The sequence below is a fragment of the Mus musculus genome, chromosome 8 (genome assembly GCF_000001635.26).
Source record: "Mus musculus strain C57BL/6J chromosome 8, GRCm38.p6 C57BL/6J".
Classification (NCBI taxonomy): Eukaryota; Metazoa; Chordata; class Mammalia; order Rodentia; family Muridae; genus Mus; species Mus musculus.
Window position 1 is genome coordinate 75,728,204 of NC_000074.6, and position 22,780 is coordinate 75,750,983.

The window sequence follows — 22,780 nt, forward strand, 5'->3', positions numbered from 1 at the left end:
AAGCATTAATTCATTGCTCTTTGTTCTTAACCATGAATATGATTTGAATAACTGCTTAAAGTTCATGCTACCTTGATTTACTTGCAATAACAAACTGTAATCTGTGGTCATAAACCAAATAATTCCATCTATCTATCTATCTATCTATCTATCTATCTATCTATCTATCTATCTATCTATCTATGTATCTGCCTGTCCATCTATCTATATCTACCTACCCATCTATCTATCTATTCTTCTTTTTTACATTACATACTGACCAAAGTTTCTCCTCCCTCCCTCCCCTTTCCCCAAGATCCACTCTTTACTTCATTTAAAAACAAGAGCAGGTCTTCTAGGGATATAATAAATTACAATAAGACTAGGAACAAATCTTAATATCAAGGCTGGACTAGGCAACCTAGTAGGAAGGAAAAGGTCCACAAAGTAGGCAAATGAGTCGAAGATGCCTCTCACTCACACTGCTAGGGGTCCCATAATAATACCAAACTACACAAACATAATGTATATACAGAGGACCTAACTCAGACCCATGCAGGGTTAGTGTCTATGATCCCCTATTAGTCCTGCTTAGTTTATTCTTAAGGGCAGTGTTCTACTGGTGTAGAGCCCTCTGGCTTTTACAATCCTCTCTTTCCATCTTTTGTGGGGGTTCCATTGGCTTCCCTTAGTGTTTGCCTGTGGGTCTCTGTATTCATACCATCAGTTGCTGGATGTTGCCTTTCTGATTATCCTTGGGCTAGGTGCTGATCCGTGGGTATAGCAGAATATCATTAGGAATAAAAAAAAATTGAGTAATGCTAGTTACAATTTAAGCATTTGCTTATTTCTTAGTCTCTTTATTGGTATGGAAATTAATATGTTTTTGAAATGGAGAGTAGTTATCTAGTGGTCACATGAATGCTAAGGTGTACTAAAGAAGGACATTCTCTCATGACTATGCCTTCTTGTTGTTGTCATATATGATAAGTGGAGAAGTATCAATATTCTTTAACATAATTTGGGGACACAAGCCTGGAACCCCTGGATATAAATAATTTCAAGGCCAGCCAGGTTTATATAGAAAGTTCTAGACAGATTAGGGCCACATAGCAAGACTGTATCTTGAAAGACGAGAGAGAGAGAGAGAGAGAGAGAGAGAGAGAGAGAGAGAGAGAGAGAGAGAGAGAACATAGTTCTTTAATAGTCTGAACTTTATGCTAATGTTCCTGTAAGGTTTTGAATAACTAATGTAGCCGTCAATTCTTTGGCTTCTTTCATGACTACATGACTCCCATTTTAACATTAGGAGATACAGTTATATGCTATAGCTTTGGATTTTGACCTTTAGCATATACAATGGCAACCCAAGGTGTCTGAGATTGATTCACAATTAAGTAATTATGGTATCTTTAATAAGCCAAAAAATATATTGTGATTTCTTTTTTTTACTCTATGCATCAAGCAAAGCATATGCAATTTTCTTTCTGATGAAATTTAGCTAGCTTACAGAATTAATGTGTCTTTTCTGGAATCACACAGCTGTTCAAGTGACAATAGTTAGAACTGGTCTCACATTTACTTTTGTATTGATAACTTTTTATAATTAACAAAGATGGCATAGCTGGTGAGAGTGCTTACCACCAATTCTGGTTAATTGAGTGTGAATGCACATGTTAGAAAGAGAGAACCAAGTCTTGCAAGTTGCTCTTCGATGTCCACATACACATTGACACATGCATCCCTAGAATTGCCAGTTAATAATTTCTTATACAGCACACATAATGGTTCTACTTTGGTAACACTACATTTTTTGTCAAACTTAAAGCAATAGTCATAAAATGAATCAGAGTCAGGCTTGTGTTAATAGTTTGTTTTGGGTCTGCAACCCTATAGGAGTAACAACAATATGAACTAACTAGTACCCTCCACAGCTGTGTCTCTAGTTGCATATGAAGCAGAGGATGGCCTAGTCCTCCAATCCTATAGGAGGAACAACAATATGAACTAACCAGTACCCCCACCTCCAGAGCTGTATCTCTAGTTGCATATGTAGCAGATGGATGGCCATTCATCAATGGGAAGAGAGGCCCTTGGTATTGCATAAGTCATTTGCCCCCAGTACAGGGGAATGCCAGGGCCAGGAAGTGGGAGTGGGTGGGTTAGGGAGCAGGGCAGGGCTAGGGTATAGGGGGCTTTGGGGATAGCATTTGAAATTTAAATGAAGAAAATATCTAATAAAAATGCCTTAATAAAAAAACCAAAACCAAAACCAAAAAACCTTGCCACTTCCAGGGCCGGGGGCGGGGGCGGGGGGGGGGGCAGGGTGGAAATAGTTGGTTTTGCTGAAATTGTTGGGATTTTACGGTTTGGAATTGTCAGACTCCTTGATGTTAGGTTGTTTGCAAAATATGCAAAGAAAGTAGTTTTTGTTAATTTTTGTTTTGAGAAGTATTGTCTTTGAAATATATACACATAAAAGAAGTATTAAACATGCAATTAGAGATTATACAGGTTTGGGAAAAAACCAATAGTAAGTTCTCTCTAGGTTCTGGAGCCTAACCATACACGAGGAGTTCAGTAGGTTTGCAGTGCCAGACATGAATTCCTGTTAGACCTAGTGGGGAAACCGCCACTCAATTCCTGATCTAGCATGCACCCAAGAATCATGAACAGAGCAGAACGCCTTGAATGCCTTGATGTAATTACATGAGGTCTTTAATTACGGAGCTCCGGACTGACATGTATCCCACACAGGAGATAACAGATGCCGGCCATGAGGCTCGAAAGCTAGGGGGTTTTATGGGGTAAGGGGCTTAGGGGTGTGGAATTCAGCACAGCGACACACTCTTGGCTTATTCAAACATTAACAGAAAGATTACGTGTACGTGCAGGGTGTCAGAGTTCTGTGAGTTGTTGACTCAGTTCAGATAGCCCTGTTATGTCTTCACATTCCCCTTTATCTTATGGTCAAGATGTTCCCAGGAATGTTTTAACTACGGGGCATACCCAGGTTTGTTTTTCTCTTTCCTCAGCCCCAGGCAGCCTCTAGGCTCACAAACAACCAGCAATTTCTGAGTACTTTATATGACTTACAGGTCTTGAAATTTCATCTTTCTTTCATTCCCTCCTGTTGAGCTGGCCTTAAGTCCATTAGATAGCTATTGTTTACTGCCTAGACATAGATTGGTGCTTTTCCATTTTTTGAGATATCATTATGGCCATTGTCATAGTTTATAGGTGTCATAGCTGGCAAGGCTATTGCTTCCTTTCTCCATTGGTAGCTTGAGTATATAGCTTTCTAGCATCATGAAAGGTAATCCTCAGGGAGGCGATTTCTGCGTATAGCCTGTATGATTCTTTCAAGTCTTGTGTCTGAAGTGTATGATCTCATCAGCAGTAGGGTCTTACCTTCAGATTCTAGTAGGAAAACCATCATGCAAAGAATGTAGAAACTGCTTTCTGAATAACTCCATAGGCATATTCTATAATTATGTCTCAAACTTAAAGCAGTTATATTCCATTTCCCAGCCTTCTCTTCTATATACCTTCTTGCAGTTTGTATTCATATTGTCCCTCTAATTACCTCAAAACTAAGCAGTCTATATTTCCCCAATTGTTATGTTTTTGGTTGTCAAATAGATTAGATTAAGAAATAGGCAAGGATCAAGTGACCATAGGTGTGTGGGTTCATTTCTGGGTCTTCAATTCTATTCCATCGGTCTACTTGTCTGTCACTATACCAGTACCATGCAGTCTTTATCCCAATTGCTCTGTAGTAAAGCTTTAGGTCAGGCATGGGGATTCCACCAGAGGTTCTTTTATTGTTGAGAAGCGTTTTTGCTATCCTAGGTTTTTTGTTATTCCAGATGAATCTGCCGATTGTCCTTTCTAATTCGTTGAAGATTTGAGTTGGAATTTTGATGGGGATTGCATTGAATCTGTAGATTGCTTTTGGCAAGATAGCCATTTTTACTATATTGATCCTGCCAATCCATGAGCATGGGAGATCTTTCCATCTTCTGAGATCTTCTTTAATTTCTTTCTTCAGAGACTTGAAGTTCTTATCATACAGTTCTTTCACTTCCTTAGATAGAGTCACGCCAAGGTATTTTATATTATTTGTGACTATTGAGAAGGGTGTTGTTTCCCTAATTTCTTTCTCAGCCTGTTTATTCTTTGTGTAGAGAAAGGCCATTGACTTGTTTGAGTTAATTTTATATCCAGCTACTTCACCGAAGCTGTTTATCAGGTTTAAGCGTACTCTGGTGGAATTTTTAGGTTCACTTATATATACTATCATATCATCTGCAAAAAGTGATATTTTGACTTCTTCCTTTCCAATTTGTATCCCCTTGATCTCCTTTTGTTGTCGAATTGCTCTGGCTAGGACTTCAAGTACACTGTTGAATAGGTAGGGAGAGAGTGGGCAACCTTGTCTAGTTCCTGATTTTAGTGGGATTGCTTCCAGCTTCTCACCATTTACTTTGATGTTGGCTACTGGTTTGCTGTAGATTGCTTTTATCATGTTTAGGTATGGGCCTTGAATTCTTGATCTTTCCAAGACTTTTATCCTGAATGGGTGTTGGATTTTACACAATGGAGTACTACTCAGCTATTAAAAAGAATGAATTTATGAAATTCCTAGGCAAATGGATGGACCTGGAGGGCATCATCCTGAGTGAGGTAACCCAATCACAAAGGAACTTGCACAATGTGTACTCACTGATAAGTGGATATTAGCCCAGAAACTTAGGATACACAAGATATAAGATACAATTTGCTAAACGCATGAAACTCAAGAAGAACAAAGACCAAAGTGTGGACACTTTGCCCCTTCTTAGAAATGGGAACAAAACACCCATGGAAGGAGTTACAGAGACAAAATTTGGAGCTGTGACGAAAGGATGGACCATCTAGTGCTTGCCATGTCCAGGGATCCATCCCATAATCAGGTTCCAAATGCTGACACCATTGCATACACTAGCAAGATTTTGCTGAAAGGGCCCAGATATAGCTGTCTCTTGTGAGACTATGCCGGCGCCTAGCAAACACAGAAGTGGATGCTCACAGTCAGCTATTGGATGGGTCACACGGCCCCCAATGGAGGAGCTAGAGAAAGTACCCAAGGAGCTAAAGGGAACTGCAACCCTATAGGTGGAACAACAATATGAACTAACCAGTACCCCGGAGCTCTTGACTCTAGCTGCATATGTATCAAAAGATGGCCTAGTCAGCCATCACTGGAAAGAGAGGCCCTTTGGACTTGCAAACTTTATATGCCCCAGTACAGGGGAACGCCAGGGCCAAAAAGGGGGAGTGGGGGGGTAGGGGGTTGGGGGGGTGGGTATGGGGGACTTTTGGGATAGCATTGGAAATGTAAACGAGGAAAATACCTAATAATAAAAAAAAAGAAAAACAAACAAACAAACAAAAGAAATAGGCAAGGATTAGTGAGATATATCTTTGAATGTAACTGTGAATGGTTTTCCAAGGAGGACTAAATGAAGGGAGAATACTTGCCTTGAATGTGGTAGAGCCATATCATGTTCCAGAGTCATAGAGTGACTAGAAAGCTGAACATCTAATATTGCCCTTTCACTGCTTCTTATTAATTTAAGCTATGAAGAGATGAAGAATTACAGCCACAACTGCTTCTGTTGCCATGACTGCTCCATCATAGTGGACTGTGAGCTTGGTCTAGTTTCATTCCTATTGCTGTGATAGAATATCAACCAAAAAGCAGCATAGGGAGAAAGGGTGAAGTGGATATTTTTGGGGTTTTTTTGGAGACTCAGTTGTGTTATGTGATGTTTTTCTGTAAACTGTTCTACGAGAGAATTTTTTGCTGAAGCAGACACATGGGAGGAAATTTTGCTGAGAATAGACATGTGGTGTTTTTCTGAAAGTAGCCAAGAAAAGGGGCATGTAATGTTTTGTTAGAACAGATGCTTGAGAAAACACATGATGTTTGGGAAGGATATAAATATAATCCAACAGACAGTGGACAATGCTCTTTGGTATTGGTACACCTTGCCACTCTTTGCTGATCTTCATTTGTGCTGCTTCCTTGGACTCCAGCCAATTTTGTAGAACCTTACAATTTCTTCTGGATTGAACTGCCATTTCTGATTTGTGAATGGTGTTTGTGAGTGGATCATGGATTGAGCTATCTTAGCTGTGAACTGAACGATTGATATCCTGACAATGCAGAGTGGAGTCACTACAGAAAACAACTATTTTAAAACATGTCTACACCCCCTTTGTCCTATGAAAATTTCCTTTCCACTACCTCTATTAGGTGATGGGCTCAAAGAGAGGTTAAAACATTTAAGTACACGTACTAAAGTAAGTTTTTTTTTAATTTAATTTTTGTTTTTTTTTTGTTTTTATTTTTTTAAAAATAACCCTGCAAAAGGGCTTAGTTTAGTTAACATTTTTTGGTTTCAGTCCACAATACAAAATATGTCTTAGGCAAGAACCTGAAATAGTTGGTCATTTAGTATCAAGAATGGAAGAAATGAAATATAGACTTGCTTTTTTGTCTGCTTCTCTCAGATATGTTTCTCTTCCTATATCCTCTTCAGGGCCTCCTGCTTAGAGAATGGTGCCAACTATAATGGGGTGTCTTTCTATATCAATGAACAATATTCCCACAGGCATGCTCATAGGTCCTGCTCATCTTGATAATTTCTCAGTTGAAGCTCTCTTCCCAGTTGTTTCTAGTTTGTATCAAGTTGAGAGTTAAAACCAATCACCACAGGGCCAAAATAATTCCTTCCTCTCTTTAGTTGCCTACATCTGGTATTTTTTTTTATAGTGATGAGAAAGTTTTTAAAGATTGTATGTGAACCTTGAAAATAGTCTTCCTAGAATTTACACATATTAAAAGTAATTTCTTGGTCCACATGTTTAGTAACAATAAAGGGAAATAGTTAAACTTTAATAAAGCAAATGGATTCAGGAAGACATTTCTTACTCCTTTATTGTTTGGCCTAATAATTGGTACTCTTTCTTTGTTATGTAAATCCTCACCCCATCATCAATCCAATAACACACTTGGACACTAAACTTAGAGGACCATGTTTTGCAAATTTTACTTTTCCATTTCTTTCTAAAGTGAAGACATTTGGTATTCCTTGGAATTCTCATAGTTAACAAATCAATAGATAAATGTGGAAAATTTCTCTGGTTAGCCCAGAATATTTAACCACTGAAGGGAAGGTTCAATTTTCTTTATGAGATCTTTTCTTGGCTTCAGCCTCATTCACTCCCTTCCAGTATGATAGTCCCACCTCTTCAGAATAGCAGAAACTATTTTATTTCCAGTACATTCCTAGACACTCTGTAGCAAGCTAGAAGATAGATGAACTATATTCAGCCTTTATTCCCTGCCTTCTGCCAGGCTAATCTGGGATCTTGGCATGACTTAGTTACTTTAGCCAATGTCAGTCTAGTAAGTAGAGAGAGCCAGAGAAGATCACCTTGATGCTACCCCACTAGCATGAGGTTGCTATAGCTAGTAGGGAGTAGCTAGAAGAGGAATGCATCTTTGAGGAACACTTCTGTCTCCATGCTTCACACTTACCTTCAAGTATGGCTCTAGTCTGCACTTTCAGTGATTGAGGCCCACTTCTCCCAGGATTGCCTTCTAGTGGAAGAACAACTAAGTTTAGGGCAAATGAAATCATACTGTGGTATTTGATCTGACCTGTGCTCTCATTTTTTGTTTCTGGTTGCCTGCCTTGAGTTGGCCTGCTTGCCCATACTGTCAATAATTACTGGTGTCTTGCTTACTACTATTGTCAAAACATTTGAACTTTCTCTTAATTGTGGAGTCTGTGCTTTTCTGTTTTCTTTCATGTGGTGTTTCTACTCAATAGAGCTACACATCCCTGCAGGAGGAGGATCAAGTAGTGACCTATCATAGCACAGACCTCAGTATGACCAGGGACTGCTGTGAAAGCAGCACCCTGATTCTGAATCTAGTCTGATCAAATTAGTAGAAGCATTGCACTGTTGGGAGGAGGGGGCATGAGAACACAAAGTGACTAAGTACAACAGTCATAAAACTGAGTAGAGCCTGTTGGCTACAGCTGTAGATTGAAATGAAACCTTCTATTGTCTCCCCTAGAGCCAAGATGGCCTGGTCTATATACTCATCCATGTGTACAGAACAGACATATTCCCACTAACATCCCCTGAAGGATACAACAGCGAGTAAAGAAAGTACTGGTCTTGTAAAATGTAGTGATGGCTGGCTGGGGGTGAGTGGCTATGATTCTTGCTTGGAATCAGAAGGAAAATGACTGAGGAACAAATCATGAAAGAAAGGATACATAAAAGTCCTCACCTTTAAATTAGAGCACTACACCAATAGCAGTGTGGAAGAATGAAATCCCAAGGATGGGAAAGCAGACTCGCAATGACTTTTTCTTAGAGGAAATGCTAATAGAGGGGCAGAGGCCTGAGGAAAGGGGCCTCCCAACTCCAAGGTGCTGCTCTGAGTGTCTGCCTTTCCTGCTTTTGTACTATCCTTTGGCTTGTTACTGCTGTCTATTTTTTGGAAGTATTGTATTTGCTATAATCAGAGTCCCTGAAAGACATATCTTGTTGGAAATGTTAAAATCATTCTTAATTGTTAAGGGAATTCATTACTATTGCTTCTCCTCCAGGAGCAATATAGTCCACCAACAGGAATCAGACCCTGAACAATCCTACATCTGTGTAGAGAGCAGAGAGATGGAGGGGAGTCAGTAAAACTAGATTTCCTGCCAGAAAAGCTTGATTTGGGATTAGAGAGCTGCCACAAGAGACATAAAACGTCTTGCCAAGGGGAAGAGCAGGAAGATTCACTGGGTTCTCTATTTAGAGACAAGCTTATAAAAAATGTGGGTCTGGTAACTGTGCTTTTGAACAATAACCCCCATAGTCCCTTTGGCATGAGTACTTTAGTCATTCCATATGTCTTCCAGGATAATTTTCTAGAGTGACTTACTAGTAAAGAATGTAGGTACAATACAAAGAATTGTCAGATGTCTCTATTGTAAAGAGCATTTCCAGAAGCAGGACCTTGCACATGAAGGTGGAATCAGTTCTGGACGAACAGAACACTATTCCCTTTCTACTCCTACCTGCGCATTGCATGCAATGATCCTTTTCTCTAAAGCCTAGGTGATGCTCCTCAGACTGCTAATCTTTACTAAGTGGAAGAGATAATTGTAGCATTTGAAATGAATTTGATATTTAAAAATTGCTCTTGTATTTTAAGGAAAAACTATTGGAAAACAAGAATCTGAGCATCAGTAGCAGCAGTAAAAAACAAACTCACCTTTTCTTAAATACCAACAGGTTAAGAGAATTGTTCCTGAATCACCTCAGCCATACTCCCTCTTTCTTTGGTTGACTTATGTCATTTACTGTCTGGAATATTCTAGAAATCAATTTAGGTTTTTAAAAAGTGCCCCATTTAGAAATTCAGAAACTCTTGGAAACTTTATGTAAGATTTCAGTTTCCAGCTTTTAATATGGCCATTCTAAAATACACTATAGACCCTTGATTGGTCAAAAATAGATTGGCACATGGTGGGAATCATGAGGAAGACGTTGGGACATAGGGCTGCATTTTAAGTAGTAAAGGTAACAGGGAGAAAAGAAAGATCAGAAGAAAACACACCTCGTTCTGATGTTTTAAAGTGCTTTAAGATTTTGCCTAAATTAAAGTGACATTATCTTCCACTTCAGGAACATTGCATCTCATTTTAGAAAGTCCCAAGAACCTCCTCTGATTTCTGAAGTGATGAGGTTTTGGTGCCATGAAGTACTCAACCCTTGGAGAGATCTGGAAATAGATAATATGGAGACAGAAGATCCCTTTTCTTAAAAGCCATGTTGAATTCAATGCACCTATTTTCTACTAAGTAGACTTATTCAGGGGATTCAAGTGGCCCACTAACTTGTTTGCTCATTCCCAGATTGCTCTCAAATACACAGTCAAAGCACTGGGACATCACATGCTTGTGCTTCAAGGCTGCACATTCAGGAAATGGAAGCCCTCGACACAGCTTGGTAGCAGAAGATTCAAATCAAAGTAAATTGTGTAAATTAAAATTAAATTGCAAAGCATTTGGACAAAGCAGCATGCGAGTCCAATCAGGAAAGTGGTGATATTTGCTTTGTGATAATGCAGGCTGGAAGAGAAATTGGGGGTGTGAGGCATTCATCATCAGTCTCTCAGTGTACTTCTGAACTTGGCAACCCAGACTCGTTTTCTTGTGTATTTCCAGCGTAAAAAGTATTTGACTTTAAAATAGCCAAAATAAGTATACTTTAATCACATTCAACCTATGAACAGATGGACAAACAGTGCTTTTTATAAATGAGGCATACAAGATGACTTGCATATGAGCCAAAAACTGGTAGTAGCAATAGCTGAACCAGTCTCTAAAAGTGATTTAGTATTTAATATATTATCATATAAGCATCAGCAGTTGAAATGAAATTTCCTATTCAAATGTTTGTTAAGCTTGAGGTCTAGGGCTGGAGAGATGGCTCAGAGGTTAAGAGCACTGATTGCTCTTCCAAAGGTCCTAAGTTCAAATCCCAGCAACCACATGGTACCCTCTTCTGGTGTGTCTGAAGACAACTACAGTGTACTTACATATAATAAATAAATAAATTAAAAAAATAAGCTTGAGGTCATAATGCTTAGACACAATTAGCTTATTAATTTAATATCTTTTCCCACATTTTTCTCACTTAATGGTTAGTTCTGTCTCTAAAACCCATGTGATATGATACTTTGATTATTTAGTTGTCAATTATGATCAAGTGACAACCCAAATGCAGTCATGACTTTTTGGTCTTTTCACTTTCTTATAATGAGGGAAGATTATGAGGATCTGCAGACAAACAGCATGGTCTCTCAAGGTGAAATTGGCTTCTAGACCCAGCCTCTAATGGCCCATAAATTCCTACTGTAAGGACACCTATAGGGACTCATTGGTAGTCAAGAATCTCCAAGAAAAATATCATTTCTCCCTTTAATCACAATTTTGTAAAGATGTGATAAACAAATAATTTTCAAAATTTCATTTGGAGAGAAAGACCAAGGCTGGTTTCTGTTTATTTTCTCATAGTAGCAAGAGATTTTCTTGAATAATCTATGCAGTCAAAAATAATGTTGGGATAGTTTTATTTAAACATTAAATTAAAAATAGATTCTTTCCTCATACAATACATTCTAACCATTTCCCCCTCTCTACTCCTCTAATCTCTCCTCCACCTTCCCTCTTCCCCATATCCACCACTTCTCCATTTCCTTTTAGGAAAGTGCAGACCTTCATGACAGAACTAAGACAAATATGACAAAACAAGATAAATTAAGACAAGGCAAATGCCTTCCTATTGAGGCTAGACAATACAACCCAATAGGGGGAAAGCAGTTTCAAGAGCAGGCAAAAGAGCCAGAGACACACCCATTCTCACTGTTAGGAGTACCACAAGAACCCCAAGCTATCAGCCGTAACAGAGGACCTTATACAGACCCATATAGGCCTTGTGCTTATGACTTCAGTCTCTGTGAACCTATGTGATCTCTGCTTAGTTAATTTTGTGTGCCATGTTCTCCTGGTGTCCTCCATCCCCTCCGACTCCAACAGTTGTTCCCTGACCTCTTATATGGGCTTCCCCATTATTGAGAGGAGGAACCTGATAGAGACCTCCAATTTAGACTCTACATAATGTCTGGGTGTGGGCCTCTGCACCCCTCCTATTTGATGTCAGAGGAAACCTCTCTGATGATGATTGGACAAGGCACTGATATATGAATACAGAAAAATATAATTTTTTTTAATCCAATCATAATTGGTACTACACTAGGACTCTGTGCTGTCCAGTCTCTGGTTTCTGGGCATTCAGGTGGTATAAGGCATGGGCTTCCTCTCATGGTGTGGGCCTCAAGTTAAACCAGACATTTGTTAGCTACTTCTACTGGTTCCTTGCTCCCATTGCCCCAGGACATCTTGCAAACAGGACAGATTGTAGGTCTAGGGTTTTATGGTTGAGTTGGTGTCTAGGTTTCTCTTTTGGTAACCTGTAGAATACTTTCCTGTACTAAATAGACTAGAATTTTTAATAAAACATTTTAATGAAATTGGACAGATTTATGTAGTATTTCCCTTTTAATTTTGAAAATAAAAAAACTTGTGTCATATTATTTCTATTTAAACAAAGTTGTTTTTGGAACATGTTCCCTTATGTTTCTCATAATAAATTTGAAGAACCATCTTTACATTTTAATTAATGAAAATAAAAATTTTATTTGAGAACATGACAATATCTTCAATGTATGCTGGTTATCACAAACCTGGCTTAGAGATTATTATTCCTAACTTAGGCTATATTGTGAGACACTATACAGTATGCTTGGTTTTATGAGGATATGATATCATTTCCTAGAGATACATTTTTTTTTTTTGTAATTGAGTTAAACACAATTTTATGAAGACAGGTTTGGGTAGTAGAAACTTTAATAACTATTGATTTTTTTATTTAGAAAATGAGTATAATCTGAGGTTTGTGAAGGGAGGTAGCTACTCTCCTTTGCCTGAGCACATGCTATTGTTGTAATGTGTTAGTGGACAACAGCTAAATGACTAACTGGAATTTGAATTTATATTCAAGGTTATAAGAATTAACACTGAATGAGTTAAAATAATTTTTGTTATGGACTCAGTCAGAGTTTACAGAAAAGAGTTTGAAATTGCAATTATTTTATGGATATATGTCTGCCTTGTAGATGAAGATTCACTCATAGGCACAGTTTGGGCCACATAATCTTGTTCAGCCACTGAGGCTTTAATACTGTTTTATTGGTCCAATTTTACTAGCATATGAAGGACAAAGAATACATTAAACACAGAAATGTATTTGCTAAGAAATGTTACATCAGATGGCACTGACTAAGGTATCAGTAACTGTAACCATTTGGGCTTTTTCTAAGCTCACCCAGCCCATGAATAATGTCATGGAGGACTATTTTTATTTATGAATGCTTTTGGCCTTAGCTTAGTCTTGCTCCTCAAATAGCTCTAATTTATTTTAATCTGTTTATTCTAGTCTATGTTTAACACATGGCTGGTTAGTTACCTCTCTTCCATTTCATACCTCCAACTTCCTCTGAGCCTTGGTAGTGAATCCTCCCTTGCCTGACTCTTTCCCATTGTTGCTCTCTCTGCCTGATGTCCCACTTTCTCCTTCCTACTTAGCTATTGGCTGTTCGGATCTTTATTGACAGGTAATGCTTTTACTTAGTGCTTAAGAGATTTCCCCTATAATAACCTCCTTCTAGAAGATTGATCCATCCTTTAGTGTTTTATTATTTATAAATTCAATTATTAATTAAAATGTAATTTTTAGCATAGTATACAAGGTAATGGAGTTTAGTATGTTCTTTTCAAGTATACATTTAATTATTCTGCTTTCATTCACTCTCATCTCTACTGTCTTTCTGTGTGCCCCTTTCCTCTCTAGCTAGTACCTCTTTTTCAGTGAATCCTAGTGTCTTGTACCTTGAGCTGGCCTCAAACTTGCTGTGTAGCCTAGTCTACCCTTGAGCTTCTAGTCCTTAGTAAATTCTGAGATAACAGGGTAGGACAAAATCCAGCCATGATTATTATTAAAAATTTAGAAATACCAGTACAATAATAAAATACTTAGTAAAAATCATTTGTATATATTTAACTCATTTATCAGATGAAGTAGATTAGCATGTATTCTTAATTTCTACTGACAGTCTTGCCTTTGCCTTACATTTTCCCATATGCCCTGTGATAAGTTGCACACAAGCCATCAATTGTGTTTTCTGAAAGGAACATTGGAAGTATGACAGCTTTATGAAGACTGTATTTTCTTATGAAATTTGTTGATTTCACAACTTACAACATATACAAAAAATTCTTTAGGAATTTGTTCTCTTAAACACCAACATGTTAGTTGGAAAAATTTCTCTATCACTTAGAAGTTATTCTTTCTAGTATATACAAGTAAAGGCAATTAATAAACTATATGTAGGGATTCAAAGGGTTTTGCTCAACTATTGGTAGAATATAAATAGAAAATTTAAATTAAAGATCATCAGGATGATCTTGGATTAGGAACCTTAAATCATCTTGATGTCCTTGTCAATCCGTTTGCCTCAACTAGCAGATGTGTAGTTGTGGCAGGAACTTTAACTCTGGGAAGCCTGTACCCATAAGTCCTTTCATTCTGTGATAAATTCTTAAGAAAATACAGTCTTCATAAAGCTGTCATACTTCCAATGTTCTTTTCAGAAAACACAATTGATGGCTTGTGTGAACCTTATCACAGGGCATATGGGAAAATGTAAGGCAAAGGCAAGACTGGCCTCTTGGATATTTGCATGAATAGGACTGGTTTGTTCAGCAGGAATCCCCAATAACCATGGTTCTCCACATAATATCCATAGGAATGTATCCATTTTTCACTTGAACTACTAAAATATTATTGACCCCAAGGACAGTGACAAATTTCGTGACTTTATAATGTCACCACAGGAAGGGCTTGTAGCTGCTCTTTTTCAAAATAAAAAACTGTAGCTTGGGCATAAATAACAGTAAATATCAAGGATTCCAAATTGTGCAAAAATCAATCACAAAAAAGGAAGAGAAGAATTTACAAGCACTAATAAAATGAATGGTTTTTGTGTATCGGGAACTTTTTTAATCTAGGGAAATTATATTAAAGGCACAAAATAGGTCCTCCTCTGTTAAATTAAGAAGAGACTGTACTTAAAAATCAGGTAGTCAGGGAATTTCCATTGAATTTTATTTTATTTTCTCTTTTCTAACTTGAGTAACATTTGTGATTGGCTTTTCAGTATTGGGGATCAATCTCAGGGCCACGTTCATGTCAGACCAACACTCTTGCTTGTTGGGAGCCGCCCCCACATTTGCCGTCACAAGATGGCGCTGACATCCTGTGTTCTAAGTGGTAAACAAATAATCTGCGCATGTGCCAAGGGTATTTTACGACTACTTGTACTCTGCCTTTCCCGTGAACGTCAGCTCGGCCATGGGCTGCAGCCAATCAGGGAGTGATGCGTCCTAAGCGAAGGATAACTCCTCCTTAAAGGGGACGGGGTTTCCGCCATTCTCTCTCTTACTTGCGCTCTTCGCTCTGGCGCGCTGGCGCGCGCTGGCTTCTGGCTCCAAAAGATGTAAACAATAGAGCGCGCTCTGCGCTTTGGCGCGCCGGAGCTCTGGCTCCTAAAGATGTTAGAAGGGGTGGCTTTCGTTTTTGGGGCTTGGGGTTTTGCGCTCCTGCTCCTGAAGATGTAAGCAATAAAGTTTTGCCGCAGAAGATTCTGGTTTGTTGTGTTCTTTCCTGGCCGGTCGTGAGAACGCGTATAAGACTTGCTAAGTTAAATTATTTACCGCTTTATTTAATGTTTTATACTCATGAATCTGTAAGCCTTTGCCTATTTTATTATTATCTTCATCAAAATTGATCTGTTTCTATTTCATATATGTTGTAGCTTTCTTTCCAATCCTTTATTTATAAGAAACAGTTTAAGTCTTTCTAGGAAGCCCTCTACAAAGTATTTCATCTCAGCTTTCTCTTTACTTTAAAAGCTAGTTATTATCTATCCATTACTGTTCAATATCTGAATGTTTAGGCCCTAAAGTAAAAGTTTTCTTTACATTTTCAGTTGTTAAGAATAATCATTTCCAACATTTTTAAATGTTTGCATTTCTTAAAAAAGGTTTTGAAAACATAAGACATGAGTTCAGCTGCTATATCACTTCTGTCTCTCACTCCTCAACTCCTGCTGTGACTAACCTCTCCTTTCAAATTCATGATTTCTTCTTTAACTCTTACTCTGCATGTGTGTGTGTGTGTGTGTGTGTGTGTGTGTGTGTGTGCGCCTGTGTGCTTTTGTTTGTAGTATACTGTGCTGATAATCACTTGGATTTGACAACTTCTGTGGGAGCTTGTTTCTGGAAGACACTGATTTCTCCTATCTCAACAGTAATTGATCATCTCTGGCTCTTCATCTAGGGGTGGGGCCTTGAGGAATTTTCCCTGTTCACACTGGCAGGTCAAGTAGTTGCTCCTATATTAGTTTTGTCAGGGAACCATATTGTTGAGATTTCATGAATGCATTTCCCTCGTCATGTCTAGGAGATACTATCTAGCAGCAGATATTTTTTGGGTCCCTGGAAATTAAAATCTTTCTTAGAATTCATTGGCTCATGGTAGTTCTTCATCTAGGATTGAGATTTGGGAAATTTCCTGGCTACATTGGCATGACAACTGATGGTTGTCATGATTGTCCAGGCCTTGCTTATGCAACCACACTGTTAAGATTGTATGAGTACAGTTTCCTTACCATGCATTGCAAGACACTGTCTAGCAGCCAATGACCAGGCCCTCTGGCTCTTAAAATCAAGGCATTATCTACATTCTTCTTATTCTACAGAATTATCTATAAATGATATTCCAAAATTCCAAAATAGTATTATACTAGAATTCATATGACATACAATACAGTACATATTATAAGATAACAAACTGTAGGAAAAAAATACAAAATACAGATTTGAGATTCCTTGCTTTTCTACTGACAACCATTGATGACTGTGTTAGATATCAAAATCAGACTTCCACCTCCTCAAATACCAAGGAAAGAGAAATAATAACCATGTGTAAAACAAAACAAAAAAGCAGACTTCCTCAAGAATCCACTTAATGCAGAAATAAAAATAGATGAGAAGAAATTTAAGCAAGACCAATGCCAGTTTGAAGAAAATAAAACATAACCAAAGTCAGTTTGAGTCAGAGATTTCCTCTCAAAATTAAGAAAATTGGGTTTGAAGTTCCATGGCCTGTGACCAGGAGAAGCGTGAGCTATAGTGGGTGGGCTGCTCTGTGGATCTCCTTTAGATATGTGGCCAGGAGTCATAATAGTAGTGTTTTGTAGTTTCTATATGCTAAGAATTTCCAAGAGAAGTAGAATCTGAGAGACATTGAATAATCAGTCACCATGTTAAACACAAATCATATCTATGAAGAAAAACATTTGGATATGAAGTTTCCCAAGTTCCATACTGGTAGTACATACTACATACATGCTCATAGTAGAGAGCTCACATATTCATGCTAGTATTAATGGACCATCATGTTTTCTCTGTGGTTTATCCTGCTTGCCACACTGCTGCCCCTCTCAGATCTAGGATCAGAAGTCATTTCCAGCTCATGTTGGGCTGGCATATAAGTGATAAATGGCTGACTTATTTAGAGTAGTAGTTATTCTAATATAAATGTGGGAACCTGAAAGTTATTTAGACTATCCCTCCCTTTTTGAATAGCTGTGCAGTTTGAAAGATTCCCTTCCTTTACATGTTTAATGTTATGCATGATAAATTGATTCTAGAATCTTCATCCATTTTTTTTTCTTTTTGAGAACTTTATCAACATTGTTGAGTGAGGTTATATATTAAATTCTATATACAAGTCCTAGTACATTTCTTGTTTCAGTATCTTTGTTATTGAAGACTAAACTAATAGTAAGGACATATAATTCCAACTTGTCTAGAATCTGGGGCTCGAGGTTCATGAATTCAATACCTGTAAGAGATACAGTGAGTTTCAGGCAAGTTTGAGGAACTTAATAAGACCATGTCTCAAAAGAAAAAAAAAATAAAACAAGAAAACAATCTCCCCAAACTAAAACAAAACAAAACAAAAACCTGGGAATATAACTCAATGGTAGATTTCTATGAGGCCCTGGCCTCAATCCTTACTACTGAAGTGTGTGTGTGTGTGTGTGTGTGTGTGTGTGAGAGAGAGAGAGAGAGAGAGAAAGAGAGAGAGAGAGAGAGAGAGACAGAGACAGAGACAGAGACAGAGACAGAGACACATAGAGAGACAGAGAGAGATTCTCTGTATGTGATTCTATATGTATGTGCATGTATATATTAATCATCAAAAGAATTTAAGAAGGTAGGTGCATTAATTTTTCCAGTTATCTCTAAGAAGTTTTTACATTTTATTTTCAGGTCAAAGACTATTGCAAAGTCTGATAAAATAGACAGCAAAGTTAAAAGAATTGGACCACACATAGAAATTTTCCAACTATTCCAGCGAAGAAACAAGACCATATTTACTAAAAGAATTATTAAACTGGTCACCACTGTGCAAGCATTTATCAGGGGATGGCTTGAGCGCAAAAGACTTCAACGAATAAAGAGCAAGGTAAGAGTTACCTTACAGATAAGAATGTCTTTAAATTTTTTTTTATGTAGATTTATGGTTGTTTGGTTTGGGTTTGTTGTTGTTTTATGACAGAGTTTTTCCATGTAGTCCTTGACTGTCCTGGAACTTGCTCACTAGACCAGGCTCTCCTTGAACACAGAGATCTACCTGCCTTCTGAATAGAGGGATTATGTTGCAGGAAATATTAAAAAATGAACCCACCAATTCTTTGCGCTCCTGTTTCTCTCAACCTGCCAACTCTCCAGCCCCACCAGGCCACAGGGCTCCTGCCAAGTGAACTCAATTCGGCTGTCTCTCTGTCTGCCAACTCTCCAGCAGAGAGGACACCCCACACACCCCACGGTCAGCCATCTTAACACCTAATTACTCTGTAGAATCAAAACCCTTAAAGCTTGATTATGGTTAACCACTAAGATTTAGGTATAAATAAAATCACAATTTACAAGATTCCAATATAATAATTTCAGAGCCAAGGATAATGATAAAAGCTTTATCCCAATTAGTCTAACCTTAACCTTATGAAATCATCATGTTGGACCTATTTCTCTCTCTCTCTCTCTCTCTCTCTCTCTCTCTCTCTCTCTCTCTCTCTCTCTCTCTCCTCTCTCCTAGCTCCACTTCCTTTTCCCCTGCACAATCACAGTCCTCTTGCTGCCCTAATGTGATTGGACAGGGAAAATTCTGCAACATGATTAAAGGGATGCACCGCCACCTTCTGGCTTCTTATATAGATTTAATTATAGAATTTGAATAGTTTTCCTGGAAATAAGTATGTAATTTGTCTAAAAGTGTCCTATCTCTACAAACATCTATAGTTTTTGATTGAGAAAATCAAATGAGTAATTTGTTCTGGAAACAGTTTTGCCCTTTGAGAATTTAGGCACTGAGCAAAATACTTTGGTTATCCAAAGTTCAACCAGTCTGGGACTAGAACACAGTGTCCTTTTTTACTTTTTCTATTTGCTCTCTAGCTAGAATAATTAGTTTTCTGCTTCCCAAGCTCCTGTGTAGTCTTGCAGTGCATTAAACATTTTCGTTGAAAATAATTGTACACTACCCTTCCCTTCCACGTCTACCTTGGCAAGTTTTAGAAACAGCAACAGTTAGTTGTTTCATAATAAACCACAAGTATCCCTTTTGGCTGACCAATACAAGAAAAGCCCAAATGGATGGGTCATGGTAAAACTATGAGGGCATAAGAAATTCCCTTACCTTGAAGACTAAAGCTTGGCAAACTGTGGAGAAACACACACATTATTCAGAATGGCCCATTGGAAAGACCTTTTAGTTAGGTCCCCAGAGTACCTATTTGTAAGAACACAGCTATATGCTTGTTTGTAAGTGGAAGTGTAAATTGCTTATATCATTCTTATATTAAATCTAATGTCTTGTTAAAAGTTAACTCTTTATCCATCACTAATTCTTAGGTAGTCACTGTTTGTTTTATATGTGAAGAAATCCAAGCTCCAGTAAGTCAAATCATCTTCTCAAAGTCGAGGCAAGCAGCTGATAGCCTGACAGTGTGACACCCAAAGACTATGCTTATTCTACATAGCCTAGTGCCTACTTGAGCTACTTGTGGCAGGACAATTTCCTACACTATACTACATCCAATCCAATCACTACATTATAGACATTTTTCTGTAGCTCAGGCCCAGGTATTGCATTTCTTACTTGGAGTTTCCATAGTTTGGGCACACTTCATGTGTGACCATAATGAACTCATTTTTTTTTTTTTTTTACTTTCTCAGGTATCTTTTCTCCTGCACTGCACATGCTCTATATCCCTTGTGTAATCACAGCCTAGAATTATCTGCATTTTTGACATTTTTTTTTTGCCACACACAATTGCTGTAAGTTCCACATATTTTCCTATAGTCTCTTTTCTCTGCATTTTCTCTCAGATTTTTATTTTCATCTGCTCTCACATGAAGAATTAAAGAAGATTTCTGGTGAATTTCCTTGATCATTGGCTTATTGTCATTCAGTCCTCTGTAGTACACACTACATTTTATGCTTGACACATTTCTCTACTTCTCATAGTCTTATGCTGCCTTATACCAATAGGACATGAAGTGTGAACTTCCTGACATGGACATGGTCTCCTGTCTATGCATTCTGCAAAGATCATCATGGGGTGCTTCTTTGCATACTCTTTAGGAATTCATAAACTCCAAATTTTAATTGTACACTGTTATTTTATAGCTTTGACTTTTAAATATTTCCAAGGAAAAGTTTATCTCTTGCTTTTCCTCCTCCTCCTCCTCCTTCCTCCTCCTCTTTTTAATTTCTTCCTCCTCCTCTCCCTTCTCTTCCTCCTCCTCTTCTTTCTTCTTATCTCTTCCTCCTCTTCACCCCCTCCTCCTCCTCATCTCCTCCTTCCCTTCCTCCTCTTCTTCTTCTTCCTCAACTCCTCCTCCTCCTGCTCCTCCTCCTCCTCTTCTCATAAACTCTAAGTCATTCAAGCAACCAACCCTCCCAATCCCTGATCTACAATGCAGAGCTGACTCCTACATTCTTCTATCTAGTTCTCTGCATCATGATCATCTATACCATGTACATGAGTGCCACTGGGTAATATTGTCAAATTGACAGGATGTAAATTCACTACAGAAGGAAATTTCTGGTCATGAGGTGGGAAAAGCCACCTTTAATGTAGGCTTTACCATTTTATGGACTGAGTCCTAGGTACAAAGCCAACTGAGCACTAGCATTCATCTATCCCTGCTCCCTGTAGACAGATGGTGATCAACCTCTTCCTGGAACTACTGCTATACCCCTACTTCCATTGTGGACTTTGTCTCCTGGGACTGAATAATAATAACAATAATAATAATAATAATAATAGTGATAATAATAATAATAATAACAAAGACAACAATAAGCCCTTCTTTCCATAGTTTGCTTTTTTTCAGTTATTTGATCACAGCCAAGAGACAACTAACTAGTACAGGAAACACAACTTTGATGATTTAATTGAGAGTTTGTAGATTTATTTTTGCATTCTTATCAGCACATACTGCCTTGACATATCATATACAGTCTCTAGCATTTCAACCATATGTCTTATTATCTGCAATTTTTCTTGTTCACCATCTCTTTATGTATTTAAATTCTCTGTTTGAGTTAGATTATAACCCCTGTCTTGTTTGCTAGTGTTTTAAAGTATAGAAAACAGTGTTTAACCTATGGTCTTTCTCTTTACTCAAGTACTAACTATGAAATAAATAAATCGATTCAATAAAACATTATTTTAGAAGTTTGCTATGGTTTTCTACTGAGGCAGAGCTTTAATGTTCTTTGTGGTCAGTTTTTATATCTTATATAATTGAATTGTATTATTTCCTGCTGTCAGAAAGAATAGTAGTCATTCATAACCTCTGGAACAAAAATGAATCCAGAAAGTTTAGCAACATTGTAACTAAGATGAGGCTTAGAAGGAGAGACTGGTATGAAGAGCAATGACTTTCTCCAAGTCAGTAGAAGATGAGAAGAAAACAGTGGGAAGTATCTTAGGGGATCAGAGCCAATAGAAGAAATATTGTAGACTTTTATTTGGTTATGAATTCTTTTATGATCATTGACTTGTTGTTGTGCTTGTTCTATCACTAGCATGGCATTTTGTGAATTAAATAGCTGCCTCATTAATGTGGCTGAAGCTGTTTGTGTACTGACAAAATGCTACAGGAACAGGCTTCTAGCACAATAAATGATGCTTTCAATACCATGCCTATATGAAAGGTTGCTACTGGTGAATCTTGAGGGAAATACTGCTCTAGACGCTGTACAGCAAATTACTGAATAATTGCCAGTACTGTGGCTATCCCTCTACTGGGAGACTTCCAAATCTTTGCTATGGGCACTGTTTACTACAGTGATTGGTTTTCACTATTGTTGGACATATTTGGAAATAATGAAACAGTATTCAATTATCTTACCAGTCATAAATTAGAAGATCATAGAGATTTCGACCAGCATAATTTCTACCATTCAAAAAGTTCTTTTCTTTAAAAAAAAATCTGTTTGTCAGTTTCCAATTTCAATATAATAATCCTAAAAATTACAACACAAAACAGAATATTTCTTAATGTAATATCTCTAAAAATCTTACTTAATATCAATATTTTATTTATAACTTAGATAATTTTAGTCCTTAGGTGATGTTGGTCAAAATTTTAAGGTTAGATTAAAAAAGTGTTTAAAATCTTTTGAAAATCTAAGTTTTAAAGTTGCTATAGCAATGGAAAACACATGGGTCAAAGTTCTTTAATATTTTGAAGCTTATAAAATCCTTTGAAAATTGATCCAACATTAATAACCTCACATCATTGTGTGTCAAAATCTATAGAAACAACAAATTCTGCTTAGCCTATTCTGGAACCCCATACTGACTTCATATAGAATAGATTTGTTATATAAATGTTTGGTTCCTAGTTCCCTGTAGAACATTGCCTTAACAATATAGCCTATTTTATTTAATATTTTTAACTAAAAGAGAATCACA

General features: G+C 37.6%; 1 protein-coding gene across 3 annotated transcripts in view; it reads left to right on the forward strand.

The window, feature by feature from the left end:
• The window catches only part of Iqcm (IQ motif containing M), a 535,822-nt gene that overhangs the window by 279,517 nt on the left and 233,525 nt on the right, over nucleotides 1-22,780 (forward strand). For all 3 annotated transcript variants that reach the window (XM_030243772.1, NM_001164235.1, NM_027944.1), the window contains one exon: nucleotides 18,060-18,255. In XM_030243772.1, coding sequence (XP_030099632.1) covers nucleotides 18,060-18,255 — 196 coding nt within the window. The remainder of the gene's footprint in view (nucleotides 1-18,059; nucleotides 18,256-22,780) is intronic.